At 47.2% G+C, this 12393-nt stretch overlaps 1 protein-coding gene across 2 annotated transcripts in view; it reads left to right on the forward strand.

Moving 5' to 3' along the window:
• Positions 1–12393, forward strand: part of LOC121539125 (exonuclease 3'-5' domain-containing protein 2-like) — a 53828-nt gene that overhangs the window by 13423 nt on the left and 28012 nt on the right. For both annotated transcript variants that reach the window (XM_041847387.2, XM_041847388.2), the window contains exons 2-4: positions 230–791; positions 933–1061; positions 1214–1341. In XM_041847387.2, coding sequence (XP_041703321.1) covers positions 390–791; positions 933–1061; positions 1214–1341 — 659 coding nt within the window. In that variant the 5' untranslated portion in view covers positions 230–389. The remainder of the gene's footprint in view (positions 1–229; positions 792–932; positions 1062–1213; positions 1342–12393) is intronic.

Below are 12393 nucleotides of genomic sequence, written 5' to 3' on the forward strand. Positions count from 1 at the left end.
CGTGCATACATTATAATTTTTTTTGTGTATGGGTGGTCCCGGGGATCGAACCCACTACCTTGGCTTTACAAGCGCCGTGCTCTACCAGCTGAGCTACAGAGGACCAGTCAGTGTAGGTTAATGTTGACGTGATGTGACTATTGCAGATTCCTTCCTAGGGGACGAGGTGTCTGCCCTGAATGCAGGAGCAAAGCCTACTAACCAATAGCCTCTTCTCTTCTCTTCACAGGCGCCTACACTGGACAGGACAAATCTTGCTGTTCCCCAATGCTGACATTATATCCCCAGTCTCTCTGAACAAACTTTAATTCAGTCTGTATTATCTATCTACCTATGCCCCACTACTCAACCAACCAGCCTTAACCAAATCTGCACCTCTGAAACCCAAGATGTCTACTAGACAAAACACCCTAATGGCTGCGGTGGTCACCCTGTTGGGGGTCACCTTCGGGGGTCTGGTGTTATGGCGACAACGAACAACGAGGACACTGAAGAAGAAGAAGCAGCAGCTTCTGGCTCAGGGTCAGATAGGGGTTAGCTCTGGTCCCTTACCAGTGGATCAGCTGGGTCCTGTGGAACCAGAGCCTGTGGTTGTGGAGCCAGTCGAGTCCCAGACTCGGCTACCCCCGGGTCAGAGCCTGGGCCTCCTGCCTGTTTCACTGCCCCCTGCTGACCAGGTCCTGGCGGTGCAGCCTGTGACGGTGAGCTCTGAGGAGGATTGGGAGCAGCTGTGGCCGTCACTGCAAAAGGAGCTATCTGTCTACCCTGTCCTCGGGCTGGACTGCGAATGGGTAAGAGTCTGGGCGTAGGAGTTCGTTTTGCATGTAAAAAAATAAATATAATTCCATTGGTCCTCGAGTCTATTTCCTGTCCTCCCCTGACGTAGTCTCCCTCCCTCCTTCCTCCCTTCCATCCTCTCCCTCCCTCCCCAGGTGTCAGAGAAGGGTAAGACGTCAGCGGTCTCCCTTCTCCAGATGGCGTCCTACTCTGGCCTGTGTGTGTTGGTGAGGCTGCGGCTGTTCCGAGGTCGCCCGCAGGACCTTCCCCTCAGCTTGAAGGAGGTATATTGTCCTCCGTGGCTCAGTTGGTAGAGAATGATGGTTTTAATTCCAGTACAGTGGGTTCGATTCCCGCTGGGGCCACCAATATTACAATTATGTCTTTTGGATAGATGTCATATATTCTGTTTATTGTTAATAATATTATTATATAGGTCCTCAGGGACCCTCATGTCCTGAAGGTGGGCTTGGGTTGTTATGAAGACGGGAAACGTCTGACCCGAGACTACGGCCTGGCTCTGGGGTGTACCGTGGATCTGCGATACCTCGCACTACGACAAAGGTACCACTAGAGATGGGCTATTATGGGCTCTGGTAAGACTAGGTTGATGGTCAATCAGTACTATAATAATACGCTTAGTAAAAATGTTTTAATTTACGATCTGTAGAAACTATGAGAATAGAAAGGTTCAGAACTTTTGTGAAACATTACAGCACAGTGGAAAAAATATATGGCAAATAGAACTCAAAACTGGATGGTGTTCAGAGATAGATGGGAGGGGTTGAGTGGAGCTGAAGGGTGGGACTAAAAACTAAAATATACTATGTCTGTGAAATGTAGAAGCCTAAGTATTGTGGTCCATTAGTTTACTCCAATTAGGGGAGGGGTGGGAGGATTAGGGGAAAATAATAAAGGAAAATATATTTATAAAATATATGGGGGATTGGAAATGATACACACAATTTACATTGATAGAACCCACAATCGTATCTACAATATAAAAGCTGTTCTACACCCTAAAGAAGAAAAAACTAATTACTAGGTTGTCTGTTTTAATCAACCATTTACCCTCAAAGTATCTCTCGGTCCCTCTCTCTCTCTGTGTCTCTCAATTCAATTTAAGGGCTTTATTGGCATGGGAAACGTATGTTAACATTGCCAAAGCAAGTGAAATAGATAATAAACAAAAGTGAAATAAACAATAAATATTAACAGTAAACATTACACTCAGAAGTTCCAAAAGAATAAAGACATTTCAAATGTCATATTATGTCTATATGCAGTGTTGTAACAATGTGCAAATAGTTAAAGTACAAATGGGAAAATAAATAAACATAAATATGGGTTGTATTTACAATGGTGTTTGTTCTTCACTGGTTGCCCTTTTCTTGTGGCAACAGGTCACAAATATTGCTGCTGTGATGGCACACTGTGGTATTTCACCCAATAGATAAGGGAGTTTATCAAAATTGGGTTTGTTTTCGAATTCTTTGTGGATCGCTGTAATCTGAGGGAAATATGTGTCTCTAATATGGTCATACATTTGGCAGTAGGTTAGGAAGTGCAGCTCAGTTTCCACCTCATTTTGTGGGCAGTGTGCACATAGCCTGTCTTCTCTTGAGAGCCAGGTCAGCCTACGGCGGCCTTTCTCAATAGCAAGGCTATGCTCACTGAGTCAGTACATAGTCAAAGATTTCCTTTGTTTTGGGTCAGTCACAGTGGTCAGGTATTCTGCCACTTTGTACTCTCTGTTTAGGGCCAAATATCATTCTAGTTTGCTCTGTTTTTTTGTAAATTCTTTCCAATGTGTCAAGTAATTCTCTTTTTGTTTTCTCATGCTTTGGTTGGGTCTAATTGTGGTGTTGTCCTGGGGCTCTGTGGGGTCTGATTGTGTTTGTGAACAGAGCCCCAGGACCAGCTTGCTTAGGGGACTCTTCTCCAGGTTCATCGCTCTGTAGGTGATGGCTTTGTTATGGAAGGTTTGGGAATCAACGGCTCTTTTCTTGATTTTGATAATTAGCAGGTGTCGGCCTAATTCTGCTCTGCATGCATTATTTGATGTTTTACGTTGTACACTGAGGATATTTTTGCAGAATTCTGCATGCAGAGTCTCAATTTGGTGTTTGTCCCATTTTGTGAATTCTTGGTTGGTGAGCGGACCCCAGACCTCACAACCATAAAGGACAATGGGTTCTATAACTGATTCAAGTATTTTTAGCCAGATCCTAATTGGTATGTCAAATTTTATGTTCCTTTTGATGGCATAGAAAGCCCTTCTTGCCTTGTCTCTCAGATCGTTCAAAGTTTTGTGGAAGTTACCTGTGGCACTGATGTTTAGGCCGAGGTATGTATAATTTTTTGTGTGCTCTAGGGCAACGGTGTCTAGATGGAATTTGTATTTTTTTGGAACACCATTAATTTTGGCTTACTGAGATTTACTGTCAGGGCCCAGGTCTGACAGAATCTGTGCAGAAGATCTAGGTGCTGCTGTAGGCCCTCCTTGGTTGGGGACAGAAGCACCAGATCATCAGCAAACAGTAGACATTTTACTTCAGAGTCTAGTAGGGTGAGGCCGGGTGCTGCAGACTGTTCTAGTGCCCTCGCCAATTCATATATATTAGACAGACAGGTTGAAGAGGGTGGGGCTTAAGCTGCATCCCTGTCTCACCCCACGGCCCTGTGGAAAGAAATGTGTGTTTTTGCCCATTTCAACCGCACAATAATAATAAATAATATGCCATTTAGCAGACGCTTTTATCCAAAGCGACTTACAGTCATGCGTGCATACATTTTTGTGTATGGGTGGTCCCGGGGATCGAACCCACTACCCTGGCGTTACAAGCGCCGTGCTCTACCAGCTGAGCTACAGAGGACCATACTAGTCTCCTGAGTGGTGCAGTGGTCTAAGGCACTGTATCGCAGTGCTAACTGTGCCACTAGAGATCCTGGTTCGAATCCAGGCTCTGTCGCAGCCGGCCGTGACCGGGAGACTCATGGGCGGTGCACAATTGGCCCAGCGTCGTCCAGGGTAGGGGAGGGAATGGCCAGCAGGGATGTAGCTCAGTTGGTAGAGCATGGCGTTTGCAACGCCAGGGTTGTGGGTTCGCTTCCCACGGGGGGCCAGTATAAAAAAATATGTATTCACTAACTGTAAGTCGCTCTGGATAAGAGCGTCTGCTAAATGACTTAAATGTAAATGTAAATGTTGTTGTTTGTGTACATGGATTTTATGTCGTATGTTTTTCCCCCAACACCACTTTCCATCAATTTGTATAGAAGACCCTCATGCCAAATTAAGTCAAGCTTTTTTTCTTTTTTTTTACAAAGCATGAGAAGATGTGTGTGCGGGGTGAATACGTGGTCTGTCGTACGGTAATTTGGTAAAATTTAGTAAAAAGCCCATTTTGAAATTTGCTCAGTATGTTGTTTTCACTGAGGAAATGTACGAGTCTGCAGTTAATAATAATAATGCAGAGGATTTTCCCAAGGTTGCTGTTGACGCATATCCCACAGTAGTTATTGGGGTCAAATTTGTCTACACTTTTGTGGATTGGGGTGATCAGTCCTTGATTCCAAATATTAGGGAAGATGCCAGAGCTAAGGAGCACTTTACCCTCTGCCTGAAATTGAAGGATTTCTGTATGGAGATTGTCAAAAAACTGATCATCATAATATGATGAATCTGAAGGAGGAGCATAAGCTGCACATATCTATACATCATTGTCGCAATAGATTGTACCTTTTTAAAGTTTTAGCCAAATGTGGCTAGCACCTTTTTTCATTTAATTCAGTGCTAAGTCCTGCTTATGCCAAATGATGATTCCTCCTGAGTCTCAGCCCCGTTTAACATTTTTATGTTTGCTTGATGGTAGTAAACTTTCTCTATAGCCTGAGGGACACTGAGTATCTATGTCTCCACAATACCATGTTTCCAGGAGGATTATGATGTCCTGTTCCTTGATGTTTAAAAATAATTCTGGATTTGTTGTTTTAGAACCAAAACGTGACGAGTATAGGCCCTGGATATTCCAAGAGCTGATAGTTAGTGATCTCATTTATAATAAGTGATATTCACTGGTTTGACTAAAGTACATTTAATTTTTTTAAATATAATAATAAAAAGAAAAACTATATATACACTGCTCAAAAAAATAAAGGGAACACTAAAATAACACATCCTAGATCTGAATGAATGAAATAATCTTATTAAATACTTTTTTCTTTACATAGTTGAATGTGCTGACAACAAAATCACACAAAGTATCAATGGAAATCAAATGTATCAACACATGGAGGTCTGGATTTGGAGTCACCCTCAAAATTAAAGTGGAAAACCACACTACAGGCTGATCCAGCTTTGATGTAATGTCCTTAAAACAAGTCTAAATGAGGCTCAGTAGTGTGTGTGGCCTCCACGTGCCTGTATGACCTCCCTACAACGCCTGGGCATGCTCCTGATGAGGTGGCGGATGGTCTCCTGAGGAATCTCCTCCCAGACCTGGACTAAAGCATCCGCCAACTCCTGGACAGTCTGTGGTGCAACGTGGCGTTGGTGGATGGAGCGAGACATGATGTCCCAGATGTGCTCAATTGGATTCAGGTCTGGGGAACGGGGCGAGCCAGTCCATAGCATCAATGCCTTCCTCTTGCAGGAACTGCTGACACACTCCAGCCACATGAGGTCTAGCATTGTCTTGCATTAGGAGGAACCCAGGGCCAACCGCACCAGCATATGGTCTCACAAGGGGTCTGAGGATCTCATCTCGGTACCTAATGGCAGTCAGGCTACCTCTGGCGAGCACATGGAGGAAGAAATGCCACCCCACACCATGACTGACCCACGCCAAACCAGTCATGCTGGAGGATGTTGCAGGCAGCAGAACGTTCTCCACGGCATCTCCAGACTCTGTCACGTCTGTCACGTGCTCAGTGTGAACCTGCTTTCATCTGTGAAGAGCACAGGGCGCCAGTGGCGAATTTGCCAATCTTGGTGTTCTCTGGCAAATGCCAAACGTCCTGCACGGTGTTGGGCTGTAAGCACAACCCCCACCTGTGGATGTCTGGCCCTCATACCACCCTCATGGAGTCTGTTTCTGACCGTTTGAGCAGACACATGCACATTTGTGGCCTGCTGGAGGTCATTTTGCAGGGCTCTGGCAGTGCTCCTCCTGCTCCGCCTTGCACAAAGGCGGAGGTAGCAGTCCTGCTGCTGGGTTGTTGCCCTCCTACAGCCTCCTCCACGTCTCATGATGTACTGGCCTGTCTCCTGGTAGCGCCTCCATGCTCTGGACACTACGCTGACAGACACAGCAAACCTTCTTGCCACAGCTCGCATTGATGTGCCATCCTGGATGAGCTGCACTACCTGAGCCACTTGTGTGGGTTGTAGACTCCGTCTCATGCTACCTCTAGAGTGAAAGCACCGCCAGCAAACATCAGCCAGGAAGCATAGGAACTGAGAAGTGGTCTGTGGTCACCACCTGCAAAACCAGTCCTTTATTGGGGGTGTCTTGCTAATTGCCTATAATTTCCATGGGCGGCGCACAATTGGCCCAGCGTCGTCCAGGGTAGGGGAGGGAATGGCCGGCAGGGATGTAGCTCAGTTGATGGAGCATGGCGTTTGCAACGCCAGGGTTGTGGGTTCGATTCCCACGGGGGGCCAGTATAAAAATAAAAAATAAAAATAAAAAATTGATGTATTCACTAACTGTAAGTCGCTCTGGATAAGAGCGTCTGCTAAATTACTAAAATGTAAATGTAAATTACACATATAATAATTATTATATAATACCAGTGCCAATAAAATAAATCAATAAGATTGCATTGTAATTATTTTTTGTGTAATCTGCAACCCCGTGTGTGTGTGTGTGTGTGTGTGTGAATTAAAGGGTCTGTGTAGTCCAGCAGTCTGCATATTAGATGCAGTAGTTGGCGCACCTCTCCTATCTCTGATTGTTCTAGGTGTCTTTTGCCAGAGGTTACCTCAGCATATGTAGGCTGATGATCTGAATGATACATGGTGTGGACTGCATCATGTGGTGCACTTCTCTGAAGGACAGTGTTCTGCCCGACCCTGGAGTAGTGGTCAGTGCTGTGTTGTGATGGGCCGGGTCTAGTAGAGCTGTGTTGTGATGGGCCGGGTCTAGTAGAGCTGTGTTGTGATGGGCCGGGTCTAGTAGAGCTGTGTTGTGATGGGGTCTAGTAGAGCTGTGTTGTGATGGGGTCTAGTAGAGCTGTGTTGTGATGGGGTCTAGTAGAGCTGTGTTGTGATGGGCCGGGTCTAGTAGAGCTGTGTTGTGATGGGGTCTAGTAGAGCTGTGTTGTGATGGGGTCTAGTAGAGCTGTGTTGTGATGGGCCGGGTCTAGTGGAGTTGTGATGGGGTCTAGTAGAGCTGTGTTGTGATGGGGTCTAGTAGAGCTGTGTTGTGATGGGCCGGGTCTAGTAGAGCTGTGTTGTGATGGGCCGGGTCTAGTAGAGCTGTGTTGTGATGGGGTCTAGTAGAGCTGTGTTGTGATGGGCGGGTCTAGTAGAGCTGTGTTGTGATGGGGTCTAGTAGAGCTGTGTTGTGATGGGGGTCTAGTAGAGCTGTGTTGTGATGGGCCGGGTCTAGTAGAGCTGTGTTGTGATGGGGGTCTAGTAGAGCTGTGTTGTGATGGGGTCTAGTAGAGCTGTGTTGTGATGGGCCGGGTCTAGTAGAGCTGTGTTGTGATGGGGTCTAGTAGAGCTGTGTTGTGATGGGGTCTGGTAGAGCTGTGTTGTGATGGGTCTGGTCTAGTAGAGCTGTGTTGTGATGGGGTCTAGTAGAGCTGTGTTGTGATGGGGTCTAGTAGAGCTGTGTTGTGATGGGGTCTAGTAGAGCTGTGTTGTGATGGGTCTGGTCTAGTAGAGCTGTGTTGTGATGGGTCTGGTCTAGTAGAGCTGTGTTGTGATGGGCCGGGTCTAGTAGAGCTGTGTTGTGATGGGGTCTAGTAGTGCTGTGTTGTGATGGGGTCTAGTAGAGCTGTGTTGTGATGGGGTCTAGTAGAGCTGTGTTGTGATGGGGTCTAGTAGAGCTGTGTTGTGATGGGGTCTAGTAGAGCTGTGTTGTGATGGGGTCTAGTAGAGCTGTGTTGTGATGGGGTCTAGTAGAGCTGTGTTGTGATGGGGTCTGGTAGAGCTGTGTTGTGATGGGGTCTGGTAGAGCTGTGTTGTGATGGGCCGGGTCTAGTAGAGCTGTGTTGTGATGGGCTGGGTCTAGTAGAGCTGTGTTGTGATGGGGTCTAGTAGAGCTGTGTTGTGATGGGGTCTAGTAGAGCTGTGTTGTGATGGGGTCTAGTAGAGCTGTGTTGTGATGGGGTCTAGTAGAGCTGTGTTGTGATGGGGTCTGGTAGAGCTGTGTTGTGATGGGCCGGGTCTAGTAGAGCTGTGTTGTGATGGGCCGGGTCTAGTAGAGCTGTGTTGTGATGGGGTCTAGTAGAGCTGTGTTGTGATGGGCCGGGTCTAGTAGAGCTGTGTTGTGATGGGGTCTAGTAGAGCTGTGTTGTGATGGGGTCTGGTAGAGCTGTGTTGTGATGGGTCTGGTCTAGTAGAGCTGTGTTGTGATGGGGTCTAGTAGAGCTGTGTTGTGATGGGGTCTAGTAGAGCTGTGTTGTGATGGGGTCTAGTAGAGCTGTGTTGTGATGGGTCTGGTCTAGTAGAGCTGTGTTGTGATGGGTCTGGTCTAGTAGAGCTGTGTTGTGATGGGCCGGGTCTAGTAGAGCTGTGTTGTGATGGGGTCTAGTAGTGCTGTGTTGTGATGGGGTCTAGTAGAGCTGTGTTGTGATGGGGTCTAGTAGAGCTGTGTTGTGATGGGGTCTAGTAGAGCTGTGTTGTGATGGGGTCTAGTAGAGCTGTGTTGTGATGGGGTCTAGTAGAGCTGTGTTGTGATGGGGTCTAGTAGAGCTGTGTTGTGATGGGGTCTAGTAGAGCTGTGTTGTGATGGGGTCTAGTAGAGCTGTGTTGTGATGGGGTCTAGTAGAGCTGTGTTGTGATGGGGTCTGGTAGAGCTGTGTTGTGATGGGGTCTGGTAGAGCTGTGTTGTGATGGGGTCTGGTAGAGCTGTGTTGTGATGGGCCGGGTCTAGTAGAGCTGTGTTGTGATGGGCCGGGTCTAGTAGAGCTGTGTTGTGATGGGGTCTAGTAGAGCTGTGTTGTGATGGGCCTGGTCTAGTAGAGCTGTGTTGTGATGGGCCTGGTCTAGTAGAGCTGTGTTGTGATGGGCCTGGTCTAGTAGAGCTGTGTTGTGATGGGGTCTAGTAGAGCTGTGTTGTGATGGGGTCTAGTAGAGCTGTGTTGTGATGGGGTCTGGTAGAGCTGTGTTGTGATGGGCCGGGTCTAGTAGAGCTGTGTTGTGATGGGCCGGGTCTAGTAGAGCTGTGTTGTGATGGGCCGGGTCTAGTAGAGCTGTGTTGTGATGGGCCGGGTCTAGTAGAGCTGTGTTGTGATGGGCCGGGTCTAGTAGAGCTGTGTTGTGATGGGCCGGGTCTAGTAGAGCTGTGTTGTGATGGGCCGGGTCTAGTAGAGCTGTGTTGTGATGGGCCGGGTCTAGTAGAGCTGTGTTGTGATGGGCCGGGTCTAGTAGAGCTGTGTTGTGATGGGCCGGGTCTAGTAGAGCTGTGTTGTGATGGGGTCTAGTAGAGCTGTGTTGTGATGGGCCGGGTCTAGTAGAGCTGTGTTGTGATGGGCCGGGTCTAGTAGAGCTGTGTTGTGATGGGCCGGGTCTAGTAGAGCTGTGTTGTGATGGGGTCTAGTAGAGCTGTGTTGTGATGGGGTCTGGTAGAGCTGTGTTGTGATGGGGTCTAGTAGAGCTGTGTTGTGATGGGGTCTAGTAGAGCTGTGTTGTGATGGGCCGGGTCTAGTAGAGCTGTGTTGTGATGGGCCTGGTCTAGTAGAGCTGTGTTGTGATGGGCCGGGTCTAGTAGAGCTGTGTTGTGATGGGCGGGTCTAGTAGAGCTGTGTTGTGATGGGGGTCTAGTAGAGCTGTGTTGTGATGGGCCGGGTCTAGTAGAGCTGTGTTGTGATGGGCCGGGTCTAGTAGAGCTGTGTTGTGATGGGGTCTAGTAGAGCTGTGTTGTGATGGGCCGGGTCTAGTAGAGCTGTGTTGTGATGGGCCGGGTCTAGTAGAGCTGTGTTGTGATGGGGTCTAGCAGAGCTGTGTTGTGATGGGCCGGGTCTAGTAGAGCTGTGTTGTGATGGGCCGGGTCTAGTAGAGCTGTGTTGTGATGGGGTCTAGTAGAGCTGTGTTGTGATGGGCCGGGTCTAGTAGAGCTGTGTTGTGATGGGCCGGGTCTAGTAGAGCTGTGTTGTGATGGGCCGGGTCTAGTAGAGCTGTGTTGTGATGGGGTCTAAGTAGAGCTGTGTTGTGATGGGGTCTGGTAGAGCTGTGTTGTGATGGGGTCTAGTAGAGCTGTGTTGTGATGGGGTCTAGTAGAGCTGTGTTGTGATGGGCCGGGTCTAGTAGAGCTGTGTTGTGATGGGCCTGGTCTAGTAGAGGCTGTGTTGTGATGGGCCGGGTCTAGTAGAGCTGTGTTGTGATGGGGTCTAGTAGAGCTGTGTTGTGATGGGGTTCTAGTAGAGCTGTGTTGTGATGGGCCGGGTCTAGTAGAGCTGTGTTGTGATGGGCGGGTCTAGTAGAGCTGTGTTGTGATGGGGTCTAGTAGAGCTGTGTTGTGATGGGCCGGGTCTAGTAGAGCTGTGTTGTGATGGGCCGGGTCTAGTAGAGCTGTGTTGTGATGGGGTCTAGCAGAGCTGTGTTGTGATGGGCCGGGTCTGGTAGAGCTGTGTTGTGATGGGATGGGTCTAGTAGAGCTGTGTTGTGATGGGTCTGGTCGTGCTGTCCTGAGGCGGGTCTGGTCTGGTAAATCTGTACTGTGGTGGGCCTGGTCTTGTAGAGCCGTGTCTGGCTCTTCTCTCCTGGGGATGGTGGGGGTACTGTTGTTTCAGGTGGGGCAGGGGGGCTCTGCTGCTGGGGTGATGGGTGTGTGGGTCCCTGCCAAGTGTTGCATCCTTTAGGTCCTCAGCAAAGGTTCTGACACTGTCCTGATCAAGGTGTACATTATCGTGTAAATGTTCACGTCAGAGTGGGGTGGTGAGCCGTTCTGACGTTGAGCAGTGAGGCACAGTCCACAGTGATCTGTTGATTTTATTTTGTCGATCAACTGTCCTGGGAAGTCTTTCCTTGGTAGGAGGGTGGACACAACTATGTTGGTCGTTGGGAACATAGCCTGTGCCCGTTCTGCCACTCTTTTCACTGCCCCAGATAGTTTCACCCTTGGCACGAAGGTCGTTTGTGCCAGTGTGGATGATGATGTTGTCGGGGGGGTCAATCCTGGTCTGACTGAGTAGCTGCATTGAACTCTCAGTTGTAGGTCACCAGAACTTATACACCTGGGGCCTGTTGCACAAAACTAGGATAAGGGATTAAGCCAGGATATCTTGGTGATCCTGGCTCAATTGATCCGTAATCCGGTTGCACTAAAGATGGATAGGGGGCAGGAGGATATGTTATGGTATAAATTACCATGGAGATTTATTCTGTGGAGCTAGCCTGCTCCAGACCAGGCTAAATTCCAGGATCTATTTAATCTCATCCCTAATGTCAGTCAGCAGTCACCACAAATGGAAACCAATAGTTATTTCACTGCTCACTATACATTGTTATCACATATAACTAGACCCACTGTCATTATTTAAACGTTTGTGATCATTAATTTCAATGATTTTGGATAAAAAATGATTTTTAGATGATGTTGCTATCATTAGATAATTTACAGTTTCCCATAGACTATAAGGCTATATATAAAATGATAGAATATTAGGGCCACAGAGGGGAAAAAAACACAAGTCATAATATTGTAACCAGTTGTTTTAAAGGAGGACAGTTGTTAAAAATGACAGATGTGGGGCATTTCGTGAAATTGTACTTCAGTATGGTTTCATAAACAAAGACATGCTGATGTGCCAGAATATTAAGTATCACATTGTCATAAGTATCAAAACTGTAAAAACAATATGTAGCTTTTCTGCAGAAAGAACCAGCCTCATAAATGTATGACTTTATCCTTTTTCTTCAGTGTGGCCCTAGTACTCTGTCATATAAACAAATACACATTCCATATGAATATAAAAACACAATGTGTAACATTATGTTCCTTTATTGAATAAGGACAAAACAAAGCAGGTAAACCATCAGCTCCTTTCGAAACTGAAGTCACAGTGACTCTACAAGATGGAAAGCACAGAATCCAAGCATATTATACAAAATGATACATACACATTCAAAGGTCTGTATATAACACACCCTGCATGTCTGCACACTAAAATAAATGCAGGACAAATCCATACACATCAACTGAACAGACAAATGAATGGATGCAGTAGCCTCCCTGCAGCCTTGTATTACACACAGTATACCGCACAAACATCATAAGAGGCCAAATTCGTAAAAAACGAACCCAAAAAACCCAAATTCCTCTGCCACCGCAGGACATATTTAACCAAAATTGAAAGCACACATACTAACTAAAATAATTCAACACATATTGGTCCCCTCAGCAGCCGACCACTGTCGTCATCAGGGAAGATTGCCGGATTGTC

Source organism: Coregonus clupeaformis, chromosome 25 (assembly GCF_020615455.1).
Source record: "Coregonus clupeaformis isolate EN_2021a chromosome 25, ASM2061545v1, whole genome shotgun sequence".
Taxonomy (NCBI): domain Eukaryota; kingdom Metazoa; phylum Chordata; class Actinopteri; order Salmoniformes; family Salmonidae; genus Coregonus; species Coregonus clupeaformis.